This window comes from Sphaeramia orbicularis, chromosome 1, assembly GCF_902148855.1.
Source record: "Sphaeramia orbicularis chromosome 1, fSphaOr1.1, whole genome shotgun sequence".
Lineage (NCBI taxonomy): Eukaryota > Metazoa > Chordata > Actinopteri > Kurtiformes > Apogonidae > Sphaeramia > Sphaeramia orbicularis.
This window is the reverse complement of record NC_043957.1, coordinates 28,069,378-28,079,562: the sequence shown is the minus strand read 5'-3', so window position 1 is coordinate 28,079,562 and position 10,185 is coordinate 28,069,378. Positions and strand designations below refer to the sequence as shown.

The following is a 10,185-nucleotide window of genomic DNA, read 5'->3' as shown; positions in this document are numbered from 1 at the left end:
TCAGGTATTTTATGCTTTAAAACTCTGTTTATTGAGTCTGTTTTTCATTATAATCCAAATGTGTGCTCATTATGTGCAGAATAATTACAGAACAAACAGAGAATCTAAAAATTTAAGATAATCATTTATTTCTTTTACAAAGAGGAAGCGATCGACTCTGAGGTAAGTTTGTCAGTGCCAGTGTGTGAAGGGGTCAGAGGTCATGCGGAGACAGAAACTGAACATTTGACAATTTCAGTGTACAGGCACAAAATGGTGACGGAAATTGCAGGTGGTTAAAGTTCTGGTTTTTAAAAGTTTATCAAAAAACAATCACACATTCTAATTTCTTTCAAGGCCCTTGTTGCCCCATAATGCCATTCTGCTACATATGAAGGACACAACCACAAAAAAACAAAAAAAAAAACAGTCAAGACACATTTCCCTCACGACAGAAAAAATTTTTCATTCATCATCACAGTCTTCCTGAATTGTTAGAAAAACACATTACAAAATGATAGTCAAGTTGAACTCTTTAGGTCGTTAGCATCAAAGAAACGGATTTAAGTTTTGTCTCCAGATCATGCGAGCAGTGATGCCTTTGCAAACTGATCTGGATTCAGTGGACCATGTATTACCATGGCATGCAGGGGTTTGGGCAGTCACGGATGTACGACTCCAACGTGCCCTTGGACACTTGCATCAGTGTTGTGTATGTGGTCAGCTGCAAAAAACACAGACAAACTTATTTACTCAGAACTGTTTTTTAAAAAAAGCACTTTACATTAATTGAACATTAATGAAAAATAAAAAGTCTGACCTTGTTTAATATGGGTTTGGTTGAGAGCACGTCATACAGGGTCTGTAGTGAGATGTTCTGTAAAAGATGAATCAATCAGGTGTTAAGAAAACAAATAATTATCACACATGGTTTAAACAGAGCTGTGAACTTGTGCAGTACTAACCGTCTGTTTGGTCAGGTTCATACACTTCATGGCAGGAGTTCTCCGGTCATCCAGGAACAGAGGCTCCTTCCAGTGATCGTAGTTCGTCTCCAGGACGTACCACCGGCCCAACTTCAGATCAATCCTGAGAAACAATATACTCATTAGAATCATATGACAAGCAGCTGCACTGAAAACTTGCCTCCAAATAGACTTACATCAGCTGACTGAAAAAAAAACAGTGCTGTCATCACTTCCTAGTTGAGAAAGTGTGTGAGAAGCACATGACAAACGCAAGATAAACTGTGACACTGTGACTCTTGAACCAATAGAGAAACCACTGTTCCGCAAAGTAAAGTCCTAATCGGACACTAAGCAAAGAATTAAAATCTGTCCTACATTTCTTATCTTGGTAAGAACTTTACACAGGCAGACAGGTGACAAATTAAAGGAAAACCCAGAGGAGACGACAACACCCTCAAACCCTATCAAATATACTGGACAAATGTTAGGGATGAGACTTAACAAACGGTGCCAGACACAACAAACCCCGCCCCTCACACATATTGTAACTTATTTTGGCATCCAGTGATCCAGCTGATGTCATCATGTCTGCATGGGCTGATGTCAGCATATCAATTGCCTGTATATGTTTACTAAGTTTGAAGTAAATTGAAACAAAACCGATGTTTTTATAAACATTTGAAATTTAGCCCCTTATAAGTAAATGGTAGAAGAAACAAGATTTTAAAAATTTATAAAAAATTTTAACTTTGACCTACCTTTCCCAAAATGTAACCAGATCTATTCTGGGTCACTAGTAGCAGAACTATTGGTTGAATTCATAGATTTATAAATTGCCAGAGTGTTTAAGGGGTTATATTTTACTAAACTCACATTTTATTAGTCTTTGGTATATTTGTGTATTTGGACCTTAATAGTTCAAAAAGTTTGAATTTGAACCCTCCAAGTGCTGGAAAGCTTTCTTATATTAATTTTAGTTAAAAAAAATCAAGTGGATTTCTACACTCTGATTTAATTCCTGCTTAATTTGTTATGTTTTACAACTAGTTATGTCACAACATTTGCACATATAAGGTCAAGACTTCCGCCGAACATTTCTCCGAGTACAACATAATTGCGTTTGTTGTCCATACTGAAAATATGTCCAAACATCAAGCCAATTACCTAAAATGTTCTGTAGTTGGTTGTATTAAAGAACACAAGTGGTTGAACGGGACAGAGCAGCACAGTCAACAACCTGGAGGGGTTGGGCCATGAAGTGGCCTATGTGCATTTAAAGGGCCAGCGCTCAAAACGACCTTTCTGGTGTCATTACTCAGACACAGGGTTGAAGATGGACCTGTTTAATTAATGAAGAATTCAGACCCAAGCATAGCATTTACAGTTTATGTAGACCACAGGGAAATGTTTTAAAATGCATAATTCCATTTAAAAAAAAAGCAAAATATCACTCCTTTAAACAAAGAAACAAACTGAACCAAAAACAATACCCCTGCCTCCCGTTTGGGGGGCAGGGTAATGATACAGACTTGAACTTCTACTAAATTTGCTAAAATTATTTTAGCGCTTGCCTCCTTGATCCCTGATCTTGTGTTATTTGGTAGAAACAAGCATACGGACAGATAAAAAAAAAATCAAACAGTCAAACAACAACCAAGAATAAAATTCATGACTTAAACCGACCGACTATAAACACGGACTCAAATACAAAGTGCAAGCATACAAAACAAAAATACAAACCCAATTTGTAGATTTAGAAAATGCATTAAAGAAGAACTATCCATGTACCAGTGACTGCCAGTTAGGACCTATTTAGAGCATTGATCGCACTTGGATCAAAATAAATTTGTACCTATTCCCATTGATTCTGGGGCACTGATATCTCCAGATGGCAACATAATGAATTCCTCAGAAAGTGGGTGATCAGCGCTGGCAGGGATTGACCTAACTTTCTGCAAGACTGGTTTCAGATTGAAATCAGCTACAGAAACCTCCTGACTCAGGCCTTCAACGGGCCGCTTTCACAGTGTTTGACAGGTGATTTTATTTAGCAGACAACTCCATTTGCTCTCAATGTCTGGGGTCTGCAGGTTAATAAATCCAGCATTCATGTGACTATTCCAGGTATTCACTCATTTGAAGTGTTTAATCTTGAAGAAACTTTCACCTGATCTGATTAAAATAAAGGATCTAATAACTTAATAGAAGCTTGCATAGTTAGGCTTAAACAACTATCATTAATATAAGAAAAAAACAAATGTCACCACAATGTGAAATACAAACCTTCAAGCAGTTTTCAGTTAATCATTCACAGCTAATGTCAACAGAACATTACAGTTCCACATTTCAGACACTTATTACATGGAAAAAAGATGGAAATGTAAATGAAAATAAAGTAAATGATCTTTTTAGGAACATTAAGGGAGTTCAAACACAGACAGAACCCTTTGTTTTTACCCCGAAGGACCCAGTGTGACATTTGTTGCAGTTCCCAAATGAATTTTTCCGCATATTTAACCATCCTTAAGTGGTTTATCAAAATTTATTGTAATATTATCTTCTGTATTTTGTGTTTTTTCTGTGAAAATCGGGTATTTTCCAACATTTAATGTACTAAACATGCAGATGTTCATAAAAGCTCAGAGTAAAGTTGAGGATTATTATTTGAGGATTATATATCAAAAAATAGAGAAAACTGAAGAAAAAGTGACTTTTTTAGCAAAACCTGTCACTAACTGAACATAAATCAAGTCTGTCCATCCACTGTCATTGATCCAACTCCATAGGTTTTACTGGTGAATCAATGTTGTTCACTACGGAGCCTCTGAATGTCCAAATGGGTCATATCTGATGACCATGAAAAGACGACAAACTGCATTTTACACCAATTATTTACATGGATTGATAGGATTTGTGGATCAACAGATATTAAACAGTTTATATCAGTAGATGATTTTGGTAGATGGTGGATGTTTGGGTCTTTATAGGTTAACTGTATGATGTGTAATAGTGTAAATATGTATGTGATGTACAGAGAGATGACAAAAGGAAATCCTGGGTTCAGAGACTTTGAGAGCTCAGGTCAAGCATCTGCTGAAGCTGTTCTTGAGACATATTGTGAACACCTCACTACTCCACTTTTCACCCGTCCGCCTATGCTACAGAAAAAAAGGTAATTTTTTGTTCAGTACTTACTCGAAGGTATCGATTGTGAATACTCTGGACCTGGTGATTATGCAGCCTTGGCCGGTCTGGTTTCCTCCGAGGATGAAATAAGCGGGAGCGAGCAGCTTGGTCTGAGCCAGGTGGAATTTGGCCTCCTCGTAGCTGGTGGTAGTGAAATATAACATTAGCAGAGAGATGCACTATCGTTACCTTACAGAACACCTTCAAGCACACACTGAACCACTAATGGTCTAATGGGGATGGTTAGTGCTGACCTAACTGTCACATGATTTTCCTGTTTCCGGGTCCAAAGATGTGCAAATGGCTGAGCCGGTGACTGTTTTCACCATCACAAACTACAGGGTGGGTGAAAACTAGTCATTACAAACTGCTAATTAATAGAATTATTAGTATCAGTGAAGTCATGACAAAAACATTTTTTAAACAGACAACACCGATAGGGATTTCTTATTTTCTTATTGTCATATTTCACAGATTCAGGAGGTTCTCAGTGCTATCCCAGGCGACGTCCTTTAGAGGGTCGTTCATTCCATCCCTGGCCATTTGAGGAAACGGGTTGATGCCACCGGTGCATACGTTGAAATATAAAGATTTACTTTCATTTGTAATAAAGAACATGTATCACTTGTTTCAATAAATTTGTAATAGGAATATGGATTTTATTATCAATTTTTAATGCCTAGTTACTTTTCACCCACCCTGTACTTTTCTGATGTGCCAGAGTGGGTGAAAAAAGGTTTGAACTCTGTTGAGTCGAACTGTGTCAGTTCTGTAGTCGTTAACAGCTGCGGCCTGTTTTTCAATCACGTTTTGTCTTAAGTTCATGTAGGCTGCTGTGCATGGACGTATATTATTACTTCATTTACTTTCCACTGAACTGGACAGGGCAGATAAACAACCTTTTATCAGAAGAATCTTACTTTAAATATTTGGCCATTCATCATCATCATTATCATCATCATCATTATTATTATTATTATATGAAATAAATGCTTAAAACAGTGTGTTATATATATATAAAAAAAAACTAAAAGAGACGGAGTTGAATTTTTTTATCAATTATTTTGAGAAACTGTAAATGTGTTATTTTACAGCTAAACTACAACTATGAATGAACTATAGAGACCAAAAAAATACAGAAAAAAAAACAATGGGAAAAAAAACTCAACAAAAACACACTAGTAGAACACCGCCAAAGAACACTATCACGAAACAGTTATTTTACAAGAATCCACCACTAAAACGCTGATAAAAGTAGTGTCTGTCACTGACTACACCTGCTGAAAGGACCACACCACATACAGTAAACCTGAACTGACACTGTTTCTTTCAAAAATTAACAGGCGTTTGGCTTTATATCCATCTAATGAGTTGCAGCCACCCGTTCTTATCCTTTTCATCAACAGGGAAGCGATTAAAGGAAAGTTCTGGGCACGTCTAGAGTGATAAACACAGCGCTGTGGCATGGTGAACCAGTGTTATAGAGAAGGAAAAGTTTGGCACATTCTTTGTTTGGACCCAGAAACAGGAAAATCATGAGACGGTTACGTCACACTTATCATTGTTTTTTAAAAGAATGGAATTACTCTCATCTTTTTAAATTCATTCGTTGTATTATTTAATTGTATTCTATTTATTTTACCTATGAGATAAAGGTGAAATACGTAGATTAGGTGTCTGTGATTATGCTGACTCCAAAATCTTGTCGCTGAGTGTGTTTTGTTTACTATACTGTTCGAGTAGCACTGTTCGTTCATTCATTCATTCATTCATCTCCTGAACCCGGTTTATTCTCACTAGGGTCGTGGGGGTGCTGGAGCCTATCCCAGCTACCTATGGGCGAAGGCGGGGTTCACCCTGGATGAGTCGCCAGTTCATCACAGGGCTGATATATACTGTAGAGACAAACAACCAATCACTCTCACATTCACATCCATGAGCGATTTTAGGTTGACCAATTAACCTATCAGTGCATGTCTTTGGATGGTTGGGAAAAGCCAGAATACCCGCAGAGAACCCACACAAACATGGGGAGAACATGCAAACTCCACACAGAAAGGGCCCTGGTTGGAATTGAACACAGGACCTTCCTGCTGTGAGGCGACAGTGTGTAGCACTGTCGTCCAAAACAAATTTCCCATGCAGGACAATTAAGTTTATCCTGATCCCCATAGTGTGCAGTAAATATTACAGGGTTTAAGTACCTGGTTGCATTTTCCAGGACAGATCGAGTGAGGAAGCTCATCCACATGCCGTCTCTCTTCCCCAAGATCCACTCCAGGATTCCTGCATGTGAACACACTGAAGATCACCGAACTGATCACAAACGACTCAACTGGGCCAAACTGTTGTCATCACTCACCGATGTATCCACCATCCAAGCTGAAACGCTCATTCATAGTCAGGCTGAATAAGTACTGAGAAGAAAAAGAAACAACAAACAAACAAACTCAGTATCTTCCACTGGTACTGATGAAAACCTTGACTGGGTCTTAAGTCCTTACCGGCTTGATGCCGGTCAACATCCCCACATATCCAGCGAAGCTTGTCGACTTGAACACTGTCTGGTTGTTTCTCTTGAAGTCCAGGTTGACCACCAGAGGCTTCAGCTTCTCACTAACAGTCCATGACTTGTTCTTCGCATCCCAGCTGTGAGAAGAGATGAGTTTGAGACAAGTTTATTTGAGAACATCTGAGTCAAAGCCATATAGATGAAACAGCACTGGAAAATGTGAGGTTCTTACCCCAAAAATAACCCAAAATCAAGATTTCTGCCATGGAAAAGGTTACCTAGAAAGCAGAGGTGGATTCGATGTTACTACTAAGATCCATTCTTTAATTAGACGGTGACAGTCCTGCTGCTTCACTCACCTTTAGCATCCTCTGCAACAACCGAGGTGCACACAGTGAACACTTCATAGAAGATATTGAACAAGATGATCTCACCTACGTTAAACAATAGACAGTTTTTTGAGGTATAACCGACGTGTGTTCTGTGATGTGTGTTTAATGCCCTTCTAAGAGATTCAAAGCATTTTATTGTCATGTGTACAGAAAAGAAACAGGTTCCCCTATACAATGAAAATCTTACTTTGCCATCCACACTGAATGCAAAGAGGATTTAAAATGTATTAAAATAGAATTAATTAACTAGGAAGTTAAAACAAACAAAACAAAGTGTCATTTAAGATGCAAAAGAAAATAAGCATAAGATATAAAAAATATAAACTGATATTACTAAATGTGCAATATCTGAGTAACTGGTGTAATGTGCAAAATAAGAGGTAACTAAGATGTGAAATGATAAGGAATGTTAGACATAACCTAATACCTCTTCATCTTAAACACTAATAAGAATTTTAGGTAATTTTTGTTTAAATATTTGAAAATAGAAGTGATACATATAATGCATTTAAACAACAAACCTCTGCAGGGCAAAGTCTTATATATATATATATATATATATATATATATATATATATATATATATGTGTATATATATATATATATATATATATATATATATATATATATATATATATATATATATATATGTGTGTGTATATATATATATATATATATATATATATATATATTACTATTATTAGATGTTTATCTATACACACCGTCAGCACAAGCAAAGTTGAGCTTCTGTATTTTCTTACCCAGATGAATGCCTGAATCAGCTGCAATCCCTTTAATCTCATCCTTGAACGGGTTTGGCAGTGTGTTCACCATCAGAGGCTGCAGGGTAAACCATAGAAGTCATGTAAAAGCGTTTATGAAGAGGATGTGCTTCAGTTATCCCACTGCACAGATGACACTCACCAAAGTAATGTCGACCAACTCGACCAGCCTCCCACTGGGCACAAAAGCATTCGCCAAGTCTCTGATGGCCTGGATCATGTTGTCCAGCTTAAAAGGAAGAGTTCACCAGTTAAAAAAGGAGATAAAAAGCAGCCACACATATGCCGAGTTTAACGTGCAGCTCAGCATCTGTCTTACATCCTTTTTTTTGTCTGTGATCACAGACGTCCATCTCTTGCTAGGGGGTAAGTCCAGGTCCACGGTGTACCAGCTGACAGCTCCTTTGAACCTGATTCAGAGAGGAAAAGCTCTGAGACGGAACAACTGAGAGGAAGGACACATCAGCGCTCAGACAGTTTTAGTGATACACTTAAACTGAGATGGTCGTTCCAGAGACATCACCTGTTTTCATATGGATTCACATTTTTTTTTTTTTAATGTTAAAACTACTATTAAGTTATTAAAATCAAACATCTGCTTGTGCCTTAAGTATAAACTTGAGAAATACTTTATGACTATTTAGCTAATAACCAAATATGTCATCAGGTTACAAAACAAGACTGCATCATATTATGTGCAATGAAACAAACCATTACATGCTGTAAGTTGTGAAAGGTCATGAAGCCACAGAAAAACAGACTCAAGAGAAGAAAACCTTGAACATAAAATGCACACACAAATACCAATACCAATAAAAGACCATCACTAATGTAATATTAGAAAAATGACCTGTTTTCAAAGTATTAATTAATGTACTATATGTGGGAAAAATATTTGGTATGTTTTAAAAATAGTTTACCATAAAAAACAGAAAATACAGACCTAATACTTTCAAGGTCTAAAAGAGAATAATAATACAGACCAAAGTTTGGTTGCAAGAAAGTGAAACCTAGTGGATCTATTCATTTTGGAAAATTAAAGAGTTTTTTTGTTATGGTCATAAATTTCAGCACCTATTGATATGAAAACATGCTGGTTTTTAGGCTGTTTACTTCAAATGCAAACTCAACCCAATGGAAAACAAGTAACTGATGACGGTTGTAGTACATTTACTAATAATATTGATAAGGATTTAGCTCTGACGGGAAAAACTCCAAATCCATAACAAAAACTATTTTGAGTAGAGCTCAAGGATTTTGCAAGGTCCCATGAACTTACAGGAAACTTTTTCACATTATTTTGTTGAAGGAAAATCCCTGATATGAAGTGGAAGGACTAGGTAAAGTGACTGGGTTTGGAATCAATACAAACTAGCTGAAAACATCGAAACCTTAACACCTGTTTCTGGCTATAAAAATTACTCAGTGTATTTTAAGAGAAAAACAAGATCCATTATATCTTTTACACAAGTTTGGTAACATTTGGACTGTCTGCCTAAATTTCTGCTGCTTTAAGTGCTGTAGGAAATAATGGGTTTTCTAGCTGAGAGTTTTTATGGCAGGGTTTTAAACAGTGGGTGGAAGTAAATGTGTGTAAAAACCTGTGTGTACTTCAGACAAGAAAGAAAAACATTTAGTTTTACACAACTTACAGTTAAAAAATTGATATTTTTGCAAGATAAGCACGTTTTGTGGTCAGAATTGTTTTGACAAAAAACTATTGACAAAAGGGTAATTACAGCTATTACTGAACATGTGAAAATGTGATTTTAATTCTTGAATGTTGTCCAAACATTACTTGACATTTGAGTAACAAAGAGCCAAGAACATGACAGCTGACTAGATGGATTTGGTAATTTTGGTATTTACATGTTCAAGTGAAGGCAGCAGAGCTCAGTCCAGACTCATCCCAGTTGTTACCAAACATCAGTGACTCAGCTCACTGAAGAAGAAGAGTCCCCAGGTGTCATTAATGACTATTAACTACAGTTACTTACGTAGGGCCCTTTGGTGGGTACATATCTGTTCGACAGTCCTCTGTGTACTATGAATAAAAACATGTGAACACAGTAAACCAAAAGGATTCATGACTTCAGGGAAACAAAAAAGCTCAGTTAAGTTACTTAACACGGATATCACTGTATTTGTCACCTAAAGGGTTAAGTTCGCAATAATGGCGCTGAAAAGCCTCTTACCGGGGGTATAAACTGTGCCCATGTCACGGAGCAAAATGCCGCTAAAATAAGAAAAACGAAGCGGCCCATTTCTGGAAAAACTCGGTCAATCTCTCGTCCTTCCTTTTCGCTCTGGACCAGGTTTGTTGCTGCGGAAGAAGCTGCTAATGTTTACCTCGTGACAGTGAGCGG

The 10,185-nt window shown here is 37.1% G+C and overlaps 1 protein-coding gene across 1 annotated transcript; it reads right to left on the bottom strand.

Moving 5' to 3' along the window:
- Positions 1 to 107: 107 nt before the first annotated feature.
- On the bottom strand, positions 108 to 10,175 carry asah1b (N-acylsphingosine amidohydrolase (acid ceramidase) 1b). Its single transcript, XM_030134052.1, has 14 exons — positions 10,015 to 10,175; positions 9,817 to 9,863; positions 8,139 to 8,229; positions 7,962 to 8,048; positions 7,799 to 7,877; positions 7,005 to 7,079; positions 6,878 to 6,923; positions 6,638 to 6,782; positions 6,496 to 6,550; positions 6,338 to 6,419; positions 4,143 to 4,274; positions 945 to 1,068; positions 800 to 856; positions 108 to 703 (listed from the first exon to the last, which is right to left on the bottom strand). Exons 1-14 carry the CDS (start codon positions 10,081 to 10,083, stop codon positions 614 to 616), a joined length of 1,179 nt encoding a protein of 392 aa, XP_029989912.1. The 5' UTR covers positions 10,084 to 10,175; the 3' UTR covers positions 108 to 613.
- Between the last annotated feature and the right edge of the window lie 10 nt (positions 10,176 to 10,185).

Excerpts from the sequence above, each read along its gene's own strand:
- asah1b (XM_030134052.1), bottom strand. The coding sequence starts at position 10,083 with ATGGGCCGCTTCGTTTTTCTTATTTTAGCGGCATTTTGCTCCGTGACA. Across the intron at positions 4,275-6,337 it reads GTCCTGGAAAATGCAACCAG|CTACGAGGAGGCCAAATTCC; the intron begins GTACTTAAACCC and ends CACTACCACCAG. Across the intron at positions 704-799 it reads CCAAACCCATATTAAACAAG|CTGACCACATACACAACACT; the intron begins GTCAGACTTTTT and ends TGTTTTTTGCAG.